Source organism: Lates calcarifer, linkage group LG3, assembly GCF_001640805.2.
Source record: "Lates calcarifer isolate ASB-BC8 linkage group LG3, TLL_Latcal_v3, whole genome shotgun sequence".
Lineage (NCBI taxonomy): Eukaryota > Metazoa > Chordata > Actinopteri > Centropomidae > Lates > Lates calcarifer.
Window position 1 is genome coordinate 1752073 of NC_066835.1, and position 26168 is coordinate 1778240.

Genomic DNA, 26168 nt, shown 5'->3' on the forward strand with positions numbered 1-26168 from the left:
AAAAAGAGAACGAGTCATATAAGTTGGCTTTTCTCATTGGTCGACATACCGGTGTCTTTGAAAACCAGCGGCCTGATTGGTCGATTTATCCTCGAGACGATTCGCCGTCTGTCTTGCAGATGGCGGAGCCGGACAGTGAATGCTGTTGCTAGCGAATAGTCGTTCTATTTCTAAATGAAGTATTTAAGTCGGTCGTTTTCAGAGCATTTCATTTTAACTACTATTTTATTTTGCTGAGGTTTCACGTGAAATTGTAAACCAATTAATTCGTGCGTTTTGTACAGTATTTATTTTGAAGCAAGTAGCCCGGTTAGCATCTTTGTTGGAAGTTTAGGCCTACTGTGCCACCGCTTGTCGATTTTAACAATAGCCGCGATACACTCCCCTCCTCCGCTTGTTTTGATACATTCAAAGGATTATCTTTAAAGCAACCGAAGACAGAACATGGGAGATTAACTGGTCTGTGTATCTTTCAGCTACTGGGACATTTGTTATGCTGATGGACTTTTGATTTCACTGGAATTGAATACATTTTGCGAGCTACATCACAAAAATATTAGGTTCACAAAGGAATATGTCCAACGGCGCAGCAGGAAGCGGGGGTCTGTCTTGGATGGTAAGTTAGTTTAATATACAACTTGCTTACAAACTTATACTTTAACAATACAAATGGTGCTTCTAGTGTATCTAAAAGTGTTATGTTCGCTTTAGCTCAGTGCACCGGGTACACGCTACAAGCTTTAGCTAGCATTTAAATTTCGTACCAAGTGTCTTTTCTCCTGTCCACTGATAAGCTTTCTTGAGACCAGCCCGCTGCGGTCTCCATTTAAATTCTGGCTGGGTTACAAAGGCCGTTGCCTTGATGCGGGACCCCTGAAGACAACAGCTGAAAAACACAGTCTACCATAGCATTTTCGTCTCAGGATAAAACAGATTTCGACGCACGTAACGTACCTGCAACTCCAAGGGGTTGTAGTTTACATCAAAATAAAGTTGGGTATGAACTAAGTAATCAAACATTCATAGAAAGAAGAACCCTATGCCCTAACTTACCAACACTTATTTTCTTTTACACCACAAATACATTCATTGCAGCAAGTTTCATCTCAGTGAACCCACTATCTTGTTGAACTAGTTTTTCATTGTTCACGGTGATTCCTAAAAATACCGTGTTGACTGCCAGAAACAGTGAGGGTGAACTCCTTGTTAAAACGCGATGTCTAAGTTAGTAATTCACAAGTTAACTACTAGTTTAACTGAACTTGCTTAACTAACCAGAAAGAATGAATTTTCAGCGGCGCATGGGCAGGCACTTGGTAGTATCCAGTATGTTGACCGAGAGCCCCCCAATTCCTGTTTTCAGACACAGGTTCACACGGAGACAATTTCTGAGACAGATCATTTTCACTTTCAGTTCTGGTTTAGGGCTGCAGTTAAGTTCATTGCAGTGAGGATATGGCTTTGAATACCAGATTTTATGCATTTTTTTGTAATCTGTTTGATTACAATTTCCTTACCAGCACTTTTATGAACATGGGCAGTAAAAATACAGAGGCTTAAGTATGATTTTAATAGCTATAGTTTAATTGCCTTTTAAATTTGGTACCATAACAGTACAGTAGTTGTGAGACTCACAGGTTATATTTTGTAAACTTATGTGTAGTGTTGGAAGACTACATTTAAACAGGGCTTTTTAATCCTGTTTTTATTTGTCTTTGTGTACTGTTAATTTTATATCATGTCTTGAAGGCTTTTTTTACCTCATGTAAAACTTCGTAGCCTGATGTATAATTTTTGCTTTGTGAGATGATGCAGTATCATGCTGCAAGTTATAAGAATTGAAGATGGGTAAACTGGTGCCGTAAAGAAAAACACATGGTGAGCCACAATACTCTGATAAAGGACAATCGATTGGTATTTATGTGCTCAAAGTGTGTTATAAAAACATTCCCTACACCATTACACCACCACCAGCCTGGACTGTTGATATAAGACCAGATTGGAGCCATGGATTCATGCTGTTTTGTGTCATGGGATAGCAAAGGTTTGGAAAGATTGAAAAATTTGTGAATGAAGGAAATTTTATTTGATTTGGGTGAAAAGGAAAAAAAAAGTGGCAGTTTAGGCACTTCTGCATCCCACAACATGTTTGTTGAAACATCTCCAGCTGACTTGAAGTCCTATGTTTTAGTATACAGTGGCTTCACAAATTCAGACACATTCACTTTTTGTGCACTCAGTTGTGTTGTAAATTTGATTTTAAATCGATGAAATTGTGAATGAAATCAGGCAATGCTCAGTAACCAAACGCTTTGATGTGGCATTCCAAATTGTTGTAAGGGGCATCCTCTTTTTCTTTAATTATTGTTGAAATATGTCCATAACTTGATTTGTTCAAAAAAAAAAAAAAAAATTTCAAAGGTCTTAAAGATCTTCAGAGGTCCTTTCAAAGATGGGAGAACCTTCAGGAGGATGACCAGCTCAGCAGCACTCAGGTTATAGTAGCTACACTTGAATGAAAAACAAGCAAGTTTGCCAAATGGTACTTGGAGGACTCTGAGAGCACGAGGAAAAAGATTTCCTTCCCTGATGAGATAAAAATTGAACCCTTTGGGCACAACTCCATAATACCATACCTGCAGTGAAGCATGGTGGTGGCAGCATCATGCTATGGGGGTGCTTCTCAGTGACAGGAAGATTGATCAGAATTGAGGGAAGGATGGATGCAACCAAACACAGAGAAGTACTTCAGGAAATTCTGCTCCAGAGTGCATGCTATCTGAGAATGAGTTGATGATTCACCGCTCAGCACGACAGTGACTCAAGCATACAGCCACAGCAACACTGCCCAAATCCAGGTGTGCAAAGTTTGTAGAGACTCAAAGCTGTAATTACTGCATGAAGAATGAAGAATCTGAATACTTCTAAAAATACATCATTTTGTCATCATGGGTTATCAAGTGTAGATTGATGGGGATCTAGTATTTAATCTACAACACAAAGTGTACAAAAGCCGAAGGAGTCTAATATACTTTCTGAAGCTACTGTCTTCACACTTTTTATTTATTTGATTCACATTAACAAGGGTATTTTTTTGAGAAGAATGAGGTAGATGGCTCATTTTTTACTCTAGTTCATGTTTAACTTTTTTCTTTTGTATGAAATGTTAAATTCAACTCACAAGTATACCTATTATTAATAGGGGTTCTCATTAATCAACTGAAAAAAGCTTAAAGCTCACTCCTGCCTTCCATTTATAGTATAATGGCCAGTATTTTGCTTTTGTGAACGATCTGTCACTAAGCTCACAAAGTCAGAGAGAGGACCAGGCCTTTCTCTGTATGGTGGTTAGCACTGATAATCTGATGTCTTTTCTCGCAGGGCCTGGGGCTTAAACAGAGTCATACATCTACTAATAACAAAAACTATTCTGTCAAACAGGAGGCTGCGAATGGCAGAGGTGATACTGGCAAGATGGAGGGGGCCAAGAAAGACAAGGCAGGCTCCAAGCTGTCTGTGGAGCGAGTGTATCAAAAGAAGACACAACTAGAGCACATTCTTCTCCGTCCAGACACATACATTGGCACAGTGGAGCCCATCACCCAGGTGAATCCTTAGCAAATGGCTTTCCATTGTTGACTTGAGGTGTAGACTGACAAGGGCCTCTCAGACATACATTTTAATTCATAAACATTGCTAAATTTAGGAGCACCTTTGGGTATTTCTTTGTCAAAGTGGCCCTGGCAGTCTGCCTGCTGAGAACGCAGTATCATTTTGTAACATTTTCTGTACAACCCAGGTGTGATAAAAGTAGTAGCATTAAGATGGTCAATGCTTTAGCTATTCCTGCTGGGAGACACTTTGTTGGCACCAACAGGGTGTCACTGAAACAGATAAATGCAGTTCAAAGATGTAGTGTTAACACATTAAAATTACATTTAAGTCATAACTCATGATTGCATAAAACATGTTACATTTCCAGTTACAGGCTAAATGACAGACTAATTTAAATCCAAACTAGGGAGAACAAAAGTGTTTTACTAGACCAGGTGTAGAGCATTGCTTCACAGAAAATGGACTGGGCTGACATGACTTTTATGTCATCTTATACTGTTACACAAGTTCTTACTTGACCTTTGTCTTTAAAAAACTTCAGTTTACTTCTCTATATATATTCATTGTCCAATAATGTTTCCTCTATATCAATTCTTTATTCAAAAATAGTGTTGTATCCAACCCAATTCCCCAACCACTAGAGTTGGTGACGTTAACTGTACAGGAATTATAGTAGTTAGTTTCAGTTATAAGCTTTAGTGTTCCATTATGGGTTATGTATTGATTAGAGGGTATTGAAGTTTATATATAATAAAAAACAATGAAAAACAACAAAATAGTTTAAAGCTGAATTTGTCAATTTATTGATTACTCAGTTGGCAGCAGCTGAATTTTATGTTTACAATGGTTTGCTGCATTCTGTTTTTATTTTTGCCTTTCAGCAAATGTGGGTTTTTGATGAAGATATAGGCATGAACCAGAGGGAAATCACCTATGTTCCTGGACTATACAAAATCTTTGATGAAATTCTTGGTAAGGAAATGCACACTGTTCATCATCCTTTGACACTCTAATCTGCGCAGTTAATAAAAAGGTTCATCTGTCATTTGAGATTGTCCATCTGTAACTGGAATATTGAAGTCTATAAAAATGTCAGCTTCATTCACCGCATCGCAGTCTCTTGCTGGCTCTGCTCAACAGCACTGATCTAGGACTATGTGTGGAGATTAGATTCCCTCTGTGAGCTTGTCTATGTGCGCACTGTTTGCAGCCTGGATAGAGATATCTGTGAAAAATCTGACTGAAAAGTAATTTCAGTGTTTGTGGCAGCTCATGGTCAGAGCAGCAGCTTTATTAATTTTCCCTGATAAACTGCAAGCATGCTCAGTCAGCTTTCCCTTCATAAATAAAGGTTAACAAAGCAGTTGTAGTCTTTATGTTACACATGAGTTTAAGTGACTCAGTAAAATGTAGGAGTAACACTGTGCTTGATTCCTCTGTTTGTGAGATACGATAGTGTAGTTCTTAAATCATGGTTCTCACCAGATGAAAGTGTTGTTGACATCTGCTTTCATATCTGCACACTTGGCCCTCTCAGTCTGTGTTTTTGTCTGATTAATGACACAATTCCACTGTGTGAGTATTATCACTGTGTTCATGTAATTATACAAGAGGCACAGGGCTATAGTTACTTTTAGGGCAGAATCACTCTCAGCGAAAATACAAGTCACAGCATCCTTGAGCTTGTGTGAAATTATAATTAGTTTGTTTGTAGTTTTCTTGTGTGTTATTACTTCTGTAATACTGGAAAGCAGCAGATTCTCACACTGGAAAAACTGGAATCAGTGCATTTTGCTTAATGAGTGACTTAAATTACTAATTGATAGTCAAAACAGAAAATATTTATATATGTATTTATATAGTTTGCTTGACAGATTAATTGGGTCTATTTTGAAAGAAAAAATACTTTGATACAGTAATGAAAATCTTGGTGTGGTGGTCAAATCAGCCATACTAACTCACATATTAAGTAAAAAATATAATTACAATGATTTCAAGATTGCGGATTACAAGACAAGAAGTTGTGTAGTGTGAACAGAACGGCGGTCTGACAACTTTGAAAGTCATGTACTGTGTAAATGGCATACATGGATTTGAAACAGTAGTGCTTTATTCAACATCATAATACTGAAATGAGATTCTTTATTTAAACAATTCATGAGTGAAATAATTCTTTTTTATTTTGGTATAGTTCTAAAATGATTTGCCAATTTATGAATTATCAATGTACAGACACATAATCAACATTTTTAGTAAATAATTAATTTTGTAAGGCATTTGCAAGTAGAAATTCCTTGTATTGGCTGGAACCAGCTTCTTCTGCTTTGCTGTCTCTCTGTTTTATATCATAATAAACTGAATGTTTTTGAATTTTGGGGTTGGGGTCTGAAGTTCACGTTCAATTGAACAACATTCCTACACTTAACAATTGATCAACTGATTAACTGATGATTAGAATAATCATTAGTACTAGCTCTCGTTCATTTTTGTTTTCTGAAAGTTTAGAATAGTTTGAATGCTTATGTATAACTATTTTGCTGGGTTTTTTTTTTGCCTTGCCAGTCAATGCAGCAGACAACAAACAACGGGACAAGAACATGACTGCCATTAAGATCACAATCGATCCGTGAGTGCCGATTATAGCTCTTGTTTTAATGTGTTTGTGTGTACTGTCTATATATATATATATATATATATATATATGTGTGTGTGTGTGTGTGTGTGTGTGTGTGTGAATTTATAAATATACACACACACATATATAAAATAAAATAAGGAGTTAAGAAGTTGGTTAATTCCCCAGATTTGCTTAAATTTTATTGCTGATCATGATGATGAATGATATGTTATTTTGATTTGTCCATTTCTAGGCCCCACACAGTGAATATACAGGGGTTTCCAATAGCCACTGGATAATGTAACAATCTGTGGCTACTTTTAAGAAAAGTTTTTTTCAGTCTTACTTTCCCAGTGGCCTCTTATCGGCTGTATTGTACTACTGTACTGTAGTGAGTCAGTTCTTCTCTCACTCTCATTCCTCACCCTTATTCTCTCTGTGACAGCAGAACATGTTACACGAATCTTCAGAAAGTCCTGCAGGTTAAACTGGACTAACCAAACACTTTTAAGGCTGATTAACTCTGAAAGACTCACAATAGCTTGCAAATGCTTGTTAACAACATAATAAGGCTACAAACAACCTAGAATAAAACACTCTGTAAAAGACCGTAGTTACACTGGTATTCACTCTATTCAGAAAGTACATCTGCTATAATGCATGAACACACAATTGTCTCTTATTTAAATGAAATACAACTCCCTTTATTGAACCTAAGTTTAAGGGGAAAAAAAAGTCAAATATTAGAGTCAATACGATATCCTTTCAAGAGTTTTTTTTCTTGTTCATTTGGTTCAGGCACTGCACAAAAATGCTTCTTATAATGGAAGGGGATACCTTGATTTGTAGATTGTCTGTGTCAAGGTTCTATTATATATCCTCTGTAACTCATTCATTTCCCTCTACCCTGCCTCCTCCAGTGAGTCCAACACTATTTCCATATGGAACAATGGTAAGGGAATACCTGTGGTGGAGCATAAGGATGAAAAGATGTATGTCCCTGCCCTCATTTTTGGCCACCTGCTCACCTCAAGCAACTATGATGATGAAGAGAAAAAGGTCACAGGTGAGAGAAGCCATCTTAACATCTTTTTTTAGTGGGGGCTAAAATCAGTTCAGAAAGGTGAATGTTAACCTCTCCAATGCTAACTGTTTATTTGGCAGGTGGAAGAAATGGGTACGGTGCTAAACTCTGCAACATATTCAGTACCAAATTCACAGTGGAAACAGCTTGCAAAGAATACAGACACAGCTTCAAACAGGTGAGGATGACTCTTCTATTGAAGCCTCCACAGAGGGCCATCTGTGTTGTTGAGTTTAATAGAGTGGCATCAGCAAACAAATGACACCATGGTCAATTGTGTATATTAAGTATTGATTTAGATGAAGACTGAGATACCAGTGCCACTTGATCTTTAAGTGAAGTTGCTGCTGTTTTATAGAGTTTTGACATCTGGTCATATCTGAGGTAAGGTTGTATATATTCTCACCATTTGTAGCTGCACCCTTGAGGGTTGTATGAACACAACTGTTCAGTCACAGGGTGTTACATTTCACAGTTGTCGGGACTAAATGCACTGGTGGCAGTAAGGGTATTCAGAGTTCAAGACAACCAGGTCTAAACACTGCATAAAACATCATTTATTCAATCCAAGTGAGAGAAGACAATAATCTAGAGGTTGATGTGAAGATTTTTGTTTGTGTGTGATACAGTGTGTTTCACTCTCTACAGACATGGCAGAACAACATGACCAAGACTTCTGACCCCAAGATCAAGTTCTTTGATGGGGATGATTTCACCTGTGTGACATTCCAGCCAGACCTGGCCAAGTTCAAGATGGAGAAACTGGACAAGGATATTGTAGCTCTTCTTACCCGCAGAGCATATGATGTAGCAGGCTCTTGCAGAGGAGTTAAAGTCACTCTGAATGGGAAAAAATTACCTGTAAGTTGCAGTTTTGGGGTTACTTTGTGTTTCTGCCAATTAAATTGTGACTTCAAATTAGGATATCTACTCTCCTATGTTCAGTGTATAGGTTTGAACTACACAGCAACTTTTTTGCAGTTTTTGGAGAGTTAGATGGTTTTATGTAGTTGAATATTACTTACTTAACCTATCCTGAACCTCTCCTGCCAAAAGGTTAATGGATTCCGCAGCTACGTGGATCTCTATGTGAAGGACAAACTGGATGAGACGGGCGTGGCCCTGAAGGTGGTGAATGAAACTGTGAATGATCGGTGGGAAGTTTGCCTCACCATGAGTGAGAAAGGATTTCAACAGATCAGCTTTGTTAACAGCATTGCCACTACCAAGGTATCTGAAAATCACCAGTGATACTGTACGTGAACACACTAGAAATGGACATTGATATAGACATAGAAGCAGAGAGTAAATACATGTTTTTAAGCATGAGGATTTATATGTTTTAGGGTGGCAGACACATTGACTATGTGGTGGACCAAATTGTGGCCAAGCTTATTGAAGTGGTGAAGAAGAAGAATAAGGCAGGAGTGTCAGTTAAACCCTTCCAGGTGACTTAACATCTCATTTGTTTCTAAATTGAAGTGAATGTAATGCATATGCGTGTTGAAAACTGATTGACGTTCTCCTCACTTGTCCTTCAGGTGAAGAACCACATCTGGGTGTTTGTGAATGCACTGATTGAGAATCCCAGCTTTGACTCCCAGACAAAGGAGAATATGACACTCCAGACCAAAAGCTTTGGGTCCAAGTGCCCTCTGTCTGAAAAGTTTATCAGGGCTGTAAGGACACCTCTCACTTGCTTCAACTCCTTTTTGGTTTCTTACTTCAAAAAACTGGGTATCTGTCATTAAAGGATTTTGTCTTATTTGTCACCCACAGGCAACTAATTGCGGGATTGTGGAGAGTATACTCAACTGGGTGAAGTTCAAAGCTCAGACACAGCTGAATAAAAAGTGCTCCTCTGTGAAGCACAGCAAAATCAAAGGCATCCCCAAACTAGACGATGCCAATGATGCTGGTGAGTAAACAGTGTGATTATTTATTAATGTGTAGAACTCCAAATGTTCACCACCAGTGGGTTTGCTGTGGTTGTTGCCTCTTAATCCTAAATCACAAATGATTGTGTGCAGCACTGAAAGTTGTAGTAATAGAGTGCTGTGAACAAGTAACAACATGCTGGTTTTACCATGTGAGCCACTGTAGTAATCAGTGTTCTTTACGTAGCCTTTATTAGTGACCCCTGTAGGCCTTTTTCAAGGGTGAGAAAGGACTTTTATTTGAGACCATTTTTTGAATACCAGCTTCGGTTTGAGTACTTACTGTAATTTTGGAAAATAGCCATTCAGATAGCTGTTACATTGACTCAGAGCAATAACTCCTTTGAGACTATACAATGATAAACACTGATAAATTACTAATCTTTTCCACATTTGTGTCCTAGGTGGCAAACACTCCTCTGAATGCACACTCATTCTCACTGAGGGAGACTCAGCCAAGTCTCTAGCTGTCTCTGGACTGGGAGTCATTGGACGCGATCGTTATGGAGTGTTCCCACTGAGAGGAAAGATCCTAAATGTGCGAGAGGCAACACACAAGCAGGTATGAGACTAGATATTGGGGAAGTTTCTCACACAAAAAATCTGAACAGTGTTACTGACTCTCAAACATGTAGATGGTAGACAGAATAACAGAAACACTATACAACTAAACTGAATGACTCAGTGAAGTAACTCAGTCATCAATACAGACACTGTTGCAAAGGTGAGTTGTGGGTGTGGATTTTTTAAAGATGGGATGTTAACCTGGCAGAGAAGGTCTGACAAAAGATGCTGTCTAGTTATTATGGGAAGAGTAGAATCCAGAGTTGTTTGGAATCTAGAAGTCAGGATATTTTGACCTTTTCGCCTTCAATGTTGACCTTTCTTTTATTAATGGGTTTCTTGCAAGTCTGCCATCTTCATGGAAGTGCAGTATAAGATAGATAAGATATAAGAAGCAGTATAAGCACTGGCTACTGTACTATACACCATACAAGTTGTACCTGAGTGACCATATCTTAACACAGAGTATATGCTGTCAGCTTGTCAAAGAGGATTGATATTGCTTCTGTGAAAGAAGGAGTGGAAGGAAAATAAAATGTGGTCCCTAAGCATTACATTGTGGTAGATGCGGTGTTGCAATATTAGTTGCACATCCTAGGTTATTACATCTTGATTCTTAAATGTTAGTGTTATGTGAGGCATGCACACCTAAAGAAATGTTTGCACTTTTTTTCAAGCCAATAGTTTTTGCTCACTATTTTCATTCCCCCTGTGTATACTGACCATTAAGAGATAGCTTTCTAATGTGCTTCAGTGTAAGTGACTCCAGACGAAGTCTGAAGTCATTCTGGGTATAATGCATTCAGACTGATCTGGTATTAATGTGAGACTTCAGTAATCTAGTCTAATCTATCTAGCAAGTGAATATATTTCAAAGATCCATTCTTTGTCAAGGACACTGTCCGAGGAAACAAAAACAGTGATTTTTGTACTACAAAGACTGTAACTGTGGAAGACAACCGCTCCATTTGATTAACTTGAATTGCTGAAGCCTCACGTAAACTTCAGATAAAGTTTGGAATATATTGCTTATTGTATTTCTTACCCCTTTTATCGGGGAGGTCATGAAACCTAGGGTAAAGTTGTTCCTCTATAAGTCTCTGTTTACTAGATAAAAATACTGTTAAATAGTACCTGAAATCACACAGCTCAACAAGCAAAGCAAACAAGATAGACAGCATTTTAAGGTGGTCTGGAGGTGTTCAGGCTCTGTTCCCAATTTGGCCCTTGATATCAGTATACTGTTAGATCACACCATGGCTCCTTTAGGGTTGCTAAAATGTTGTATATTTCTTACCAGCTGCATGTTTACTTCAGCTCTTTGCTATTTCCTGCTAAAGAGATTGTGTACAATTAGTGTGTATCAGTTTGTTTGCTGGAGGTATTTGCCATGGTTTATACAGTTGTATGCAAAATTTGTACTGCTTGCACCAACATAATCTACACGGAGGAAGTATCAGTAGGAAATTTAACCTGCCTCCTCATCTTAAAAGTCAGTGTCTGAATTATGCATCGTAACAGCTGCAAAAGTGAGAGTCATTTTGGGAATGGTTGCTGTGGACAGATGAAGTCAAAATTGAGCTCCTGAAGAGGAAGAGGGAGTAACATTTGATGAAAAGAACTCCCTACAATCTGTTAAGCGTGACATTGGAAATATCCTGCATTTAAGTTGTTTGACAGCTGGTGGCGCATTGCACAGATACAGGGAGGAATGGACTCTGGCTGCGTGATAACAAATTCATGCAAAGGCCATTCAGTCAAACAAGACAGTGGAACCAAAAAGAGGCTGGCCTCTACAACAGGACAGTAGACCTTAATGTCCACCATGAACTACTTCAAGAAACCATAACCTGAAGCTTTTAGAATGGCCCTCACAGTCCGCTGAATGGACCGTAATTGAAAATCAATGATTAGATCTTAAACATTCTGTATGTGTTAGACAACCTAAGAAATATCTCACAACTTGAAGTGATCTGTTAGGAAGAATGGGTGAAATTGCTGAATCAAATAGACCCATTGCTGGCTACAAAAAGTGTTTGAAAGCTATAAGTTCCAAAAGGAGGGTTACTAAGTGCTGACTTAGTAGAATGCCAACTTTTTGCACATGCTGCAATTGTTAGTTAATTTTTAAAAAAAATTAAGTCCATGAAATAAAAAGTAAGAGCTTTAACATTTGATGAAAAACAAATTTAAGTGTCGTATTTGCTTCTTTTCACAAATTTTCAAAAATGGACAGAATGTGGAATTTGCCCAAAAATGTGCTTATGGCCGTATGAGCTGATGTAAAAATTGTTGCTTAATTGAGCTTTATTAAGTACCATCTGTCATCTAAAATTACCCACTGTGTCAACAGATCATGGAAAATGCTGAGATCAACAATATCATCAAAATCGTTGGGCTCCAATACAAGAAGAGCTATGATGACCCTGAGTCACTAAGGAGCCTGCGCTATGGCAAGATCATGATCATGACTGATCAGGTAACCTGCCTCATAGACACATTCCCACAGCCTTGGTATAAGTAATGCAGTCAGCTTGTTGAATTGTTCTAAAATGTTTGTTTTGTCTCAGGATCAAGATGGTTCCCATATCAAAGGTCTGCTCATCAACTTCTTTCATCACAACTGGCCCTCCCTGCTGAAACACACATTCCTAGAGGAGTTTATCACACCCATTGTCAAGGTTGGAGAGAGACACAAACATACTAAACATTATAGACGCATATAAACATTACATAAACATTTCTAAGATGCAAAATGTGCAGGTGATATTCACTAATTTGACACAGATTATTCAGTGCATCTTGTTGGCACAAAACTGTCCACAGTTGTCAAATATGCAGATGAAGCAACTTGCAGTTATAAGAGGTGATAGAGGGACTATTTTGCCCTGTACTGCTCTTTTTAAGTTAGTGTGCATCACAGATTAATTTGCATAAAATATAAATATTTGGTTGACTGGGTGAAAACACAAATGTACTGTAAATCTGGACCTCAGCTGGGTTAATTTGTTGTCTGCAGGTGACCAAGAGCAAGCAGGAACTGGCTTTCTACAGCATTCCAGAGTTTGATGAGTGGAAGAAACAGACAGATAACTATAAAACCTGGCATATAAAGTACTACAAAGGTTTGCTACTCAAGTTTTACTTTTATATACTTATATACTTTGTAAATTACATAGTTATTTCAAGCTTCCTCCTGTAGTTATTTGATAGTAATTTCATTTTATAAATGTTAAATTTATTTTCAGGTTTGGGTACAAGTACAAGCAAAGAGGCAAAGGAATACTTTGCTGACATGGAGAGGCATCGCATCACATTCAGATACGGTGGTGTAGAGGACGATGCTGCAATCACTCTGGTTAGTTTAATGTTACAGTTTCGTTACATTCTTTACCTGAGCATAATTGTGAAAAAAATATTATCCGATAAAGTACATAGAAGTCAGACACAACTATTAAATACTGCATCAAAAGTAAAAAAAAAAAAAAATAGTAGAACTGAATCAGCCTCTCTTTGGCATTACCAGTCTCTTACAGGTTTAAGGTGTTTTGTTTTTCTGCTTATGACGTATGTTGGCTGTTACCTTACTTTAAAAAAAATCAAAAGACTATCATTGAACGGAAAAATGTTCATTCTCAAATGTTAAATGTACTGTACTTAAATAAAGTGCTGTATAGAATTGTCAAAATTGTCTTTTAAATCAGAAAGTAAAAAGTAAAGACGTGTATCTCAGCATACAGTGGATACTTCTATCCTCTGTTCTTTGGACACAATGTAGTCTGTACCAAAAAATACACAGGTTAAAAATCCAGCCCACAGTATGCTTTAAATGGAAGCTGATCCTCAGTATTGTGGTTGTTTTGTTTCAGGCCTTCAGTAAGAAAAAGACAGATGACAGGAAGGAGTGGCTGACTAACTTCATGGAAGACAGACGTCAGAGGAGGATGCATGGCCTGCCAGAGGTTTGTGGCTTTGCTTAAAGTTCTGTAAGGCTGTGATAAGAGGACAAAAGGTCTGTGTATGAAGATACTTTTTGGTGTGTGTGAGCTTTCACTGTAGGATTTCTTTGGACCACGCTTCACAAACTGTGACAGTATTTCATTATTACTATGGTTTTCCTCTGATATGTTTTAAGTGGAGAGACCAATCATTGTTGATTAGTTGACAGTTTGTAAAACTTGGTATGCTTTTTCCCCTTTCAAAAAGTAATGTAAAACCACATTGATGAAACATTATACAACAGATTGAAGTACATGTATTAATTTGTATTTTACTTGGTTTTCAGCAATACCTATATGGAACTCAGGCCAGACACCTCTCCTACAATGACTTCATCAACAAAGAGTTGATTTTGTTCTCCAACTCTGACAACGAGAGATCCATTCCATCTTTGGTTGATGGTTTGTATTCACACTCCATCTGTGAATTGCTTTCTGTTTTTCTGTGGGGATATTCCTTTCTTAAGCCACGATGAAAGAATCATCAACAGCCCCCTTACTTACTACACCATCAGTTCTGATTTTACAAAAGAGGTGATGTGTGTGTTGTTTCCAGGCTTGAAGCCAGGTCAGAGGAAGGTGCTGTTCACCTGCTTGAAGAGGAATGACAAGAGGGAAGTGAAGGTAGCACAGCTGGCCGGTTCAGTGGCAGAGATGTCTGCCTACCATCATGGAGAGGTATGGTCAACTCAGTGTCCTCTAGACATGAGACACATTTTATTGAGAGTCATCATTACTAGTAGGGAAGATGAATAGTTTGCAGACTAGCTTGAGATTTCCATTCAGTGTTTTGTCCAGTTTGAAATCATGCATCTTTAAGTGAATTAACTTTTGCTATTGTCTTTGTCTGTCACCTATGACAACACTGTTAGATGTATAAAAGGAAGTTTAGAGTAGGCATATATATATATATTAAAATGCGATTGTGCATTTATTCATTTCATATTCTCAGATTTGAATCGGCCGGTCAGAAAAATGACTGAATGTTACAGTTTTTTCTTTTACCTTTTGTGAGCTAGCTTGATGTATGTATTGCATTGACTCTGCATTCTATTCACTGTTACTAATCACCCACTTTTTATTTGTCCATTTAGCAAGCTCTCATGATGACCATAGTGAATTTGGCCCAGAACTTTGTGGGCAGTAACAACGTGAACATCCTGCAGCCTCTTGGTCAGTTTGGTACTCGTATCAATGGAGGCAAAGATGCTGCCAGCCCCAGATATATTTTTACCATGCTCAGGTAAAGCAATGACAAATATAACAGTTGGATACTTTTATTAATGCCAAGTTCTGTTTATGTTATGAAGTATAGCTTAGCTTCTACAGTAACTGACTGGAGCTAAGATGAAGGACTTCTCTGCTCAGTAGTGTTTCAGTATTGCAGAATGTTCCACAGAATGTGCTTATTCGAAATTTGAAAACTGAATATTGGAAGTGGGTAGTCTTGTAATTGTGTCGTGTCTCTTCCCACAGTCCTCTTGCCAAGCTGTTGTTCCCAGCGGTTGATTCCAACCTGCTCAAGTTCCTTTTTGATGACAACCAGAAAGTGGAGCCTGAGTGGTACATTCCCATCATTCCAATGGTGCTGGTAAACGGTGCTGAGGGCATAGGAACAGGCTGGGCATGTAAAATCCCCAACTATGACCCCCGAGAGATTGTCAACAACATCAACCGCATGCTTAACCACCAGGATCCCCTGCCAATGGTACGGTCTGAGAGCTTAAACCATGAACAAGAAACTATTATCTTATGCCATTTTTCACTTGTTTACAAACTTGGTTGATGGTTCCATGTGGTCTGCTTGACTGGGTGTGCATAGGTGAGAAATTTGTCTGTTGTTGAATATTTGCAGCTTTATATTAGTGTTTTCATTGTATCTGAAAGATTTTATCATATAATAAGCATATTTCAGAGACAATGAAATATTTAATCTTTATCAATAAACTTATGACAGATTCATCTGAATTCATTGTGCCATCACAGCTCATATGATCAACAGTCACACAGAAAAACAACCAACGTGTGAGAGCCTTAAATAATAAATGAACAAATGATAGGATATTCACCATGGAAATTCAGTGAAATGAGGTTGATCAGACAACAAATGTACACTATAGGCTGGGTACATCCAATGTAGTATAATGAAATGAACTTAGCCTTCAGATCATTGGACCAAGCAACTAATGCACTGAATCTGAATAATTTAGTCTTGTGTCAATAAAATTTTGCCAACTATCCTTGTTCCTAAAATTTGATCACACTGTTGTGGAAACAAAACCTGACCAAACTGCATCGACTGACAAGCATTTTGCCAGCACATAGATCAGCTGTAGCTTCCCTGATTGTTAATGGATATCCAAGGCTTGCTGCTTATAGTGGGGATGCAGGGGACTAAATTGTTGCATCAAAATTTGAGGCATTTGTTAAATTGTAGAATGAAATCATTCTCTCACTTTTTGTCCCTATGTAATGTTTGTCTCCATTCAGCTTCCCAGCTACAAAAACTTCAAAGGAGTCATCCATGAACTGGGTCAGAACCAGTACCTGGTCAGTGGAGAGGTGTCCGTCATTGATAAAAACACCATTGAGATCACAGAGCTTCCTGTCCGCACATGGACACAGGTACACTTCAGCTTCTGTTCTTGTGGCACTTGTAATGTATTATATTGCAGTTTTTTTCAAGTGATATTTAATTTAACTGGTCCCTCAGGAAGAACTGAAATATAAAATAAAAAAAAGAATGTGCATTTACTGGAGTATTTAAATCTTGGTGGTTATGTATTTGTTGTATTGCGAATAACTGTTTCTTTTCCCTTGGGTGCAGGCCTATAAGGAGTCTGTGCTAGAGCCCATGCTGCAGGGCAGTGACAAAACACCAGCTCTCATCAACGACTATAAGGAATATCACACAGATACCACAGTCAAATTTGTCGTCCGCATGTCTGAGGAGAAACTGGCCCAGGCTGAGGCAGTTGGCCTCCACAAAGTGTTCAAGCTGCAGTCCAGCCTCACCTGCAACTCCATGGTAATCTGTTCTACCTACAAACCATGTCAAGTGTTTTTTTCCTCCTGATTTGCAATACAGATGAGTAGTGATGTGTAGTGAACTGATTTTTAATCTACTCTATCCTCAGGTTCTGTTTGACCACATGGGTTGTCTGAAGAGGTACGATTCAGTCCAAGATATCCTCAGGGAGTTCTTTGAGCTCCGCCTGCACTACTACAAACTGAGGAAGGACTGGTTACTGGGCAGTCTGGGAGCAGAGGCAGCCAAACTGTCCAACCAGGCTCGCTTTGTACTGGAGAAGATTGAAGGAAAAATTTCAATTGGTAAAGATTCAGAAAATACTTAAACAATTCAGTACCAAATATCAGCGCCTTATGGAACATTAAATGATTTTTTTGAGTATGTTTTCTTTCCTAACCCATATTTTTATCCTAACAGAGAACAAATCAAAACGGGAACTGATCCGCATGCTGGTCCAGAAAGGCTATGAATCTGATCCGGTGGCAGCCTGGACCAAAGCTCAGGAAAAGGTACTGTGGGATTTACATCTACATACAGAAACAACCTGACTTCCAAAAGTAAAACTGTCCATGAAAAGGATTAGGCTTTATAGTAATCTTTGCAATAACTATTAACAAACACAAAAGGGAGATGACTCTTGCATCACTCAAAGGGTTTTACATGACCACATGTAAATACACATTAATCACAGTAGAAGGTGAAGACAACAGAATGAGATCGTCTCTGTTATATCATTTTTCTTGTTTTTCTCTGCCAGGCTCTGGAAGAAGATTACCGTGATGGAAATGAAAGCGACAGCTCAGTGGATTCTGGATCTTCTTCAGGGCCAAACTTCAACTACATCCTCAATATGCCTCTGTGGTGCCTGACTAAAGAAAAGGTGGAGGAGTTGCTCAAACAGAGGGACCAAAAGGTATTAATCATCATCATTCTGTTAATCACAGCATTTTCCTATTCATTCACAAGACACCCATCCTGGAGACACTTGATTAATGATTTGTATTTATTCATTTATCAGGGTACACCCAAATGGGAATCAGTCCCTGTCTCACTATGATCCAGGACCACAGTTCAGATTGTATTGATTAACAAGTGAATGTGTGCTAATGTGCAGAGAGGTGAACTGAATGATCTCCAGAGAAAAACCCCCGAGGATCTGTGGAAGGAGGACTTGGCAGTCTTCATTGAAGAGCTGGATGTAAGTTTTGTGTTTAATGTCCAGAACACACTGCCTGTGTTGCATGTGCATAACAACGACCTTGTTGAACTGCTGTGACCAGTGTGTGTGTGTGCGTGTGCGTGCATCTCCACACCACTAGTCTGTCTGCTGTGGTGCTTCTACTGCCAGCTTTAGTCTTCTACACTGCGTTTGCCTCTGATAATGACCATTAATAATACAGTGTTTGATTTCACTTTATTACAAATTCAGTTTATTCTTGTTCAGAGCATTGTACTACTGGAATTAGTGTTGTGGAAATGTAAATTATACTGACTTAATCATACAAGCTTTTTGGGTACAGGTAATTCAAATGTCACTCAAGAATTTCTGTATTGTCTGTCAGAATGTGGAGGCCCAGGAGCGAGAGGAGCAGAATTTAGGAAGGGCCATCAAACTGGTGAAAGGTAAAGTGGGCAAACCTAAAGTGAAGAAGATGAACCTGGAAGAGACCCTGCCCTCACCCTTTGGCCGTAGGGTGGAGCCTCCAACTCAACCAATCAAATCTGATGCTGCCAAGAAACTGACCAAAAAGAAGAAGGTAACAACTGCTGATGTAATTCTGAAATGAAATGAGTAATATCAGGATATCACAGTTTGTTACAAGTTGTGTTTTTCTCTCAGGGTGACGCAGATTCATCGGTGAAGTTGGAGTTTGATGATAATGGTTTGGGTGGAGAGGGAGGAACTGGAGAAAATTCTGTAGCCAAACCAAAGACTCCACGTGTCAAGAAAGAGAAGAAAGAGCCTGGTCAGCACTTTGTTCTAAACTAAAAGTGTCATTTATTTCATCTATCATGTTGAAATGATTACCTCAATGTTTTTACTTTTTTTTTTTTTTTTTTTTAGCAATTATTACTGATTCAATTCAGATGTGTTAAATTAAAAGGCCAAATGAGGAAATGTTATCAATATTACTTGGTTGCAAACTTTTTGAGGTCAAACTTTTTCAGGGTTTAGGTAAACTAATGTTTGTCAGTCAGTATGTTTTTAAGAAATTACAGGTTTGGATTTGTTGTATCAGCATATAAATGATTAATCACTGCAGACAGATATTTGTCAACCACAACTTTCCAGACATGATACAGTGTTGGCTCTCCTGTGTATACTGTTTTGGTCTGGTTTGAAAATAGCTAGTACCTCAGGCCTCTTTGATGCTTTGCAGTGCAGTGAGAAAACTCTAATCCATTATTGAACAAGGAGCTCCTCAGTCCTAAGTGAGAATACTGACAGTTAACAGTCTGGTACTCTTGTGTACTGTGTTACAGGAGCTCCTAGAGTTAGAAAACCTCCAGGAACCCCCAAAGGTACCCCTGCTAAGAAGGTGAAGAAGAGAAACCCCTGGTCTGACGATGAGTCCAAGTCAGAGAGTGACCTGGAGAACAGTGAGCCTCTCATCATCCCCAGAGAGACTAAGTCCCAGAGAGCATCAGGTACGATCTGGCTATCATTAAATTTAGTAAACAGCCGTAACAGTTAGTGAATTAATTGAGTTGTCAATTGGCAGAACATTAATTGGGAACTGTTTTGATATTTGTCAACTATTTTGATAATTTAATAACTGTCATTTAAAGCAGAAATGTCAGACATTCTCTGGTTTTGGTTCCTATAAATATTTTATAAATATATTTGATTCTTTGTCATACACAAAAATAAACTCAGTATCGTTGGGGTTGTGGCTGTTGGTTGGAAAAAACAGTTATCTAGAGACATAACTTTGGACTGAAGAAAAAAATTTGCAGATAAAGCAATATTCAAATAAGTAGCCCTAATTTCATATGGGTATTGACTGTCATCCTTAGCACCATCATCTTGCCAGTTTATGTACAGTGGTGTTGCTTTTGGCAGCTATTTTCAGTCTTAAAGGGCAAATCGGGTGATGTTCTGTATTTTTCCTTTTGTCAACAAATCTCCCTAAAAACACCATCATAAAGCTTATTCCTCTGTGCCATAGAACACTATTATTGTTTAAAAAAATATTAAGACACATCAGTGAGACTTACAGTTGTGCATATCATTACCATGAACACACACAATGAGGTTTATTTTGACTCAACCGTACTCATACTGTCACTACAGCACAAAATGCTGATTAATCCACCACTGAAAATAATCCCCAACAAATTCACTATTTCCTCCTTTCTAAAGATTTGTGTCTTCAGCAGGAACCATTTGTCAGAAATGACTGAGAAACAGACTAACACAATACTGGTTTTGGCCAGTTTCTCATTTTCCCTATCATCGACACTTTATTTTGATAAATACAGTTGCAGTTTATATCAGTCATCCCTATAGAAGATAAATGATTACATTGACCAACATCTCCTTCAGTGTACATATAGTATGTAAGTTTTGTATGAATATGAGTATGTTTAAATTCTTTGATATGACCCACTGTCAGAATCAGGTAGCTGATTAGGGTGACTGGTAGCATTTCATTTCATTCCACAGTAAGCTCCTTCACTTCAGACTGCCTGGGGCCAAAAATAACTTGGTCAGCTCAGTCTAGGTTACCTCTGGCTGATTATCCTCTGTCGGCTTAAAGTGTTTGAGAGTGTAGTGTGATGCAACCCAGTTGAAACAGGAATAATGATTATGTAAAGCATCAGAATCCACAGCAATAATAATGTGGTTTGACACAGACTCTGCTCTTGTCTTTCAGCTTCCAAGCCAAAATATACATTTGACTTCTCAGAAGAGGAGGATGCAGAGGAAGAAGAGAATGGAGATGATGATGTGACTTCTTCTCCAATGAGGTCATTCAGAGATGACATTGCTGCGTCTGAAACCAAGGACCGCTACAGTGACCATAATGATGATGACGACGACGATGATGACAACGAAGTCTCATACTCTCCTCCCAAACAAAAGACAACGTAAGACTACAATCACAATTCAGAGGCTCATTTGAACGCAAAAAACAAAGAAGTTAAATAGGAATGGGTACAGTGTATTGAAATGGACTGTTATATTATATTGAGGTGAACTTGAGGTGTCTCAGTGTATGCGGTTTTAAGTCCAGCCTGAGATCTTTGTTGTGTGTCAGCCCCCCTTTCTTTCCCTGATATCCTGTCACCTCTCCTCTGTCTGCTGTCTGTTAAAGGCAAAAAACATTTTTTTGTTTTTAGTTTTGCTCTTTGAAAAATGTAATATGATGCTTCTGCTTCTTTGAAGGTCTGCACCTGCAGCTAAAAAGAAGGAGACAACCAGCATCTTCTCATCCAAGTCAGCCTTCTCAGAAAAAAGCAATGACAGTGGTGAGTACAAGCTCTGAGTCACTGTGCAGTCACACCCACCTGTGCTACCAGTGCTAACCTTTTGTTTTTGTACCTTTTTCATTAAATTACATTGCATGATTGGCTTTAAAATATAAATTAATTCAAATTTAAAATGGTTTTACTTTTGTTATTTCAATTCATCACTTGTGTGTCTGCCTGTCATCTAATAGTTCATTTGATTCCTGCTTTTACATTTAATTTTCAAATCATGTTTACTTTAATTCAAAGATGGCTACCCAAGTTTTAAAGATGTGTAAACAATATGCCACCTTAAAGTTAACAGCGATCTGAGTTTTTAAAAAAATGAAATAAAATTACTCAACAGATTACCTTTTGAATTAAGTCCAAAAAGACAAAAGGAGCTCTGATTGTCCAACTGTCATGACAGCAAGAGTCCAAGAGGAGTTAGCTCCCTCTGTTGCTACAGTGTCTTAAAAAGTATTCATACCCCTTTGCTCATTGTACACGTTACTGTGTTGTAGGTTTTGTTTTAAATGTATAAAATTGCCATTTTGCCCATCAGTCTCCTCAGTATCCCATAAACTGAAATCATGGTTTTACAAAGTTTCACAAAAATCTCTCATTTTCAAAAGTATCCAGACCCTTAATTGAGTGCTCTGTAGAAGCCCATTTGGCAGGAATTACAGCTTTGAGTCTCTTAGATGAGTCTCTACAAGCTTTGCACACTTGGTTTTGGGCAGTTTACTCCATTCTTTCTGGCAGCTCCTCGCAAATCAGACTGGATGGGAAGGATATCTGTGTACTGTCATCGACAGGTCTCTCCACAGATGTTCCGTGGGGTTTAAGTCTTGGTTTGGCTCAGCCACTCAAGGACGGTCACATAGTTGTTTGTAAGTCGCTACAGTCTTCTCTTGGCTGTGTGCTTTGGGTAATTGTCAAGCTGAAAGGTGAACTGTTTCTCCAGACTCACGTCGCCTGCCTTCTAGAGATTTCTTCACCTCTCTGCATGCGGCTTCATTTATCCATCCCTCAATTCTGATTAGACTCGCTGTCCCTCACACTGAGAAACTCTTCCATAGCATGATGCTACCATCACACTTTACTGTAGGGATGGTATTATCAAGGTTATGAGTGGAGCCTGGTGTCTGCCAGACATAGTGCTTGAAGTTCTGCCCAAAGGGTCTTTTTGCTCAGGTTCTCATAGTCCTGTAAATGCTGGCTGACAAACTCCAAGCAGCCTGTTTATGACTAGCCACTGTACCATAAAGGCCTGATTGATTGAGTGCTGCTGAAATGGTCATTCTTTGGGCAGATTCTCCTATCTCTATGCAGGATCTATGCTTCATCACAATTTCATCAAAGCAGTCTACAGAGATGTGTTGGGCCTCGGATAATATGGCTTGGTTTTTGTCTTGACTTGCAGTGTCAACTGTGGGACTTTATATTACATAGTTGTGTGCCATCTAAGCTATGACACATTTTAAGAATAAAGCCAACAGGATCCACCTGACCACAATTCATAGGGTCTGAATAGTTTTGTATATAAAAGATTTAAATTTTAATAAAATACAGTTTTGCTTTGTCATTATGGGGTGTTGAGCTTAGATGGATGAGAGTAAGTAAATTATTGTTATTTTTTTATTTTAGCATAAGACTGCAACATTACAAAACATGAAAAAGTGAAGGCATCTGTATACTTTCTGAATGCACGTATGCTGACCTCTTGTACTCTCCCAATAAACTGGCCATAGAAGCCATAATTATATTAAAAAAAGTTCTGCAGTAAATCAAAGAAAATTTTGAAGCAAATGTAAAACTACATCTTATGTGCACAATGTTGAGGGTAAACATCATATTTACATCAAGTCTGCACACCATCACTGGCTAGGATAAGAGAATGTGCAGGTTTGGATGATGACTTAGACTTTATTGTCATTCAGCATTGTTCACTATACAGTGGACAAACAGAACAAAATTCTGTTTCAGTTGTGCCAACAGCTGCAGATAATGTTCTCTACTAGCAGTTCAGTTAGTAAGGAATGTCCAGATGCAGAGTGATAGCTGCATGAGGTGGCAGCAAAGATTGAAGTTTGCTTTTTTTTTGTGTTGTAGACGGGTCCAAGTCTGACAGTGACGACGACAACGGCCCAGTGTTCTCCACTTACTCCAGCAGCTCGGCATTTGACAAATTATTGCCAGTAAAGAAAGGTAATGTTTAAATATGTCCAGCAGAGGGAGCTGTAATGCAGAGGAGGGGAAATTTTCCTTTCTGTGGATTCAATGATACTTGAAATAGATCTCATCAAAATATGTCTTTTATAAGTACATTATGTACAGTACTCATCATACAAAATGGAAGTGGTAAAAAGCTTCCAACATGATTTACTGTGGTAGATAACTCACTTTGTAGGGGCTTCAAGTGAAACTATGAAGTCATGTGTAAAAAGTATTTAATGATCAGCTTTTTATTTCTAATTTTCAGCAGCTATGAAGCCCTCTGATGCAGCTCCCAAACCTAAGAAGCCACCAGCGCCAAAAGCAAAGAAACCAGATAAGTCCATCTGGGACTCTGACTCTGATACTGGGTCTAAGAAGCCAACACCAGCTCTTAAAGGTACACCGCAGATTCAAGATTATCCGACAAACAAATATCAGGGTTGTAATTGTGAGTTTTTAGTCACTTTTTGTCCTGGTTCATTTTGTGCAGGTAAAGGGCGGGGGAGGAAGAGGAAGGGCTCTGGCTCTGAAGATGAATACAGTCCAATGAAGAAAACAACAAAACCTGTCAGCAGAGTGAGTAGTGGTTTAAGATGGAAAATATATAAGCTGTTATTCTGTTACTCTGTACATTACTCTGCTTGTATGTTATGCACTTTGTTGTCTGATATTGCATTTGAAGGCATTTTATCTATACTTTTACATTGAAAATATCAAACAGATGAATTGTATTTGTTTATACTCTAAATTAAGAATCAGATAACCAAGAACAGATCATTTTCATTATTTACACTAAGCTACCAAAATACCTTTTTATTTAATTTTTACATCAAGTATTCAAGAATCTGTCCATAATATCCAATAAAACATTTTAAATATTTGAGAAATGATTGTAGGTCAAGTGGTTCACATTGGCAAAGGGACTCCCATTAAGATATATTTTCTAGTTTTGAAAAATATGATTTTATCCTCTGAGTACTGAAAAGAATAACTCACAATATGAAATAACTAAATAAAATAACTACAATAGAATAAAGAGGTCTAAACACATGCTGAATAAAACATCAGCTGAAAAACAACATTCAATCTAAAGTCTGAGGCAGTGGTGTCTCCATCTGAGATACAAGGCCCACAGAGCTTGTATCTCCACCAGCTGTCACCATGCAGGAGGTATGGTAAATAGATATGACATAGGTACCTATGATACTGTCTGTCAGTTGTTATTGAGGTTTGAATCCAATACAGATATTGATATTTGAGTATTTAGAAAATCTGTACAGTATATCAGCCAATGTTGATTTTTGTACCATACATAAATATGTTTCATTAGCATCCGTTCAATTTGGCTGTCAAAGAACTGTGACCACCATATGCATTCAACAAGGCCCATTACAATGAAAAAAAAAACAACTTGTTAGTGCTCTCTGGTGGACAAACTATGTCATGGAGACACTGTCTTCATGATCTCAAACATATCTTGGTATTTTTTTCTTGAATCTCTTGTTACATATCAGCTTACATGTCAATTGCGATGCACTATATCTGCAACAAAATAGCACTGCCTACTATACTGACCTGATTGATTGATTGCTCCAATTCTTCATTTCTGTGCCTTTTTCCAGTAGCTCACTCAAAGAAATATTGTGCAAACATGTTGTCTCCCTAACCCTTCCACAGTTTCATAAAGTATCCATACAGCCATAGCAGAAGTTTGCTTAGATCTGTAATCTGATTATATAATACCTGATAGTATAACAGTCACACAGGTCATTTTTCTGCATCATGAATACTTTTGACACTTACAGTGCATGCTTGTGTACTTTTACTTAATTGATATTTTATTATATATTAAAGAAGTATTTTTCTACTGGTGTATTGCTACTTCAGCTCAGATAAAGGTTCTGAGTACTTTCTTCACCATGCAATACACCATGGGTAATACTCCATGGGTATCTTACACAACACACAGTGTAGTGCAGTTTCAATGCTGTAACATTCTGAATGGTATCTTTAACAAAGTATTTAATGATCCTCCTTTGCAGAAGCCTCAGAAACCTCCATCTGATGATGAAGATGACGACAGCAACAGCCTAAGTGTGATGAATACTTCATCCCGCGACCGGCCAGGCCGGGCCAAGAAGGAGGTGAAGTACTTCCACGAGTCAGACAACGAAGAAGACGACGACGACAACATGTTCGATTAAAGCAAAGTTTGGTCACGTTCAAAAACACTGCTTGTATGGAAGTAAATCTCCTCCTTCTGTGTTCCCACAGACTTTTGTACATTTCCTGTTTCATTTAATTTTCATTAATGGTGATGTTCAATGATTTTTAATGTGTAGGTGTTTTACACTTTTTATTATACATATACAGGTTTTTTTTTAATGCTCATTGAAATGTTCTGTATTTGTCGGAAGTGGCTTTTAGATGTTTAGAACGCTGTGCTTTAGCACATTTTAATTGTTAAAATAATATGTAACTTTTTGAACATGAAGTTGAAAGTAAACAATGAAATGTCCATGTTTTTACTGGCCTGATTCTTTCATGACTGAGCAAAAAGAACTCACTTTCATTCTGATACTGAATTCTGTGAGGTTGTTTAGTTGAAAGTCATTTCGTATAGACAATGTCAGTGAGAGTGTAAACATAC

At 38.1% G+C, this 26168-nt stretch overlaps 1 protein-coding gene across 2 annotated transcripts; it reads left to right on the top strand.

Moving 5' to 3' along the window:
* Positions 1 to 30: 30 nt before the first annotated feature.
* Positions 31 to 26036, top strand: top2b (DNA topoisomerase II beta). Of its 2 annotated transcripts, none has more exons than XM_018701222.2 (36): positions 31 to 616; positions 3442 to 3606; positions 4497 to 4587; positions 6178 to 6241; positions 7153 to 7298; positions 7397 to 7494; positions 7965 to 8177; positions 8373 to 8546; positions 8663 to 8764; positions 8858 to 8995; positions 9096 to 9234; positions 9658 to 9815; positions 12171 to 12296; positions 12388 to 12498; positions 12837 to 12942; positions 13066 to 13175; positions 13687 to 13779; positions 14103 to 14217; positions 14372 to 14493; positions 14910 to 15058; positions 15292 to 15523; positions 16306 to 16440; positions 16643 to 16843; positions 16953 to 17148; positions 17264 to 17355; positions 17604 to 17759; positions 17961 to 18044; positions 18409 to 18603; positions 18687 to 18813; positions 19331 to 19495; positions 20725 to 20938; positions 21237 to 21319; positions 23414 to 23509; positions 23784 to 23915; positions 24009 to 24094; positions 25561 to 26036. In XM_018701222.2, the coding sequence occupies exons 1-36, from the start codon at positions 575 to 577 to the stop codon at positions 25720 to 25722; spliced, it is 4818 nt and encodes a 1605-aa protein (XP_018556738.1). In that variant the 5' UTR covers positions 31 to 574; the 3' UTR covers positions 25723 to 26036. The 2 variants fall into 2 exon arrangements, with proteins under 2 accessions (XP_018556738.1, XP_018556739.1); XM_018701223.2 differs by having other exon boundaries at positions 23787 to 23915.
* The last annotated feature ends 132 nt before the right edge of the window (positions 26037 to 26168 follow it).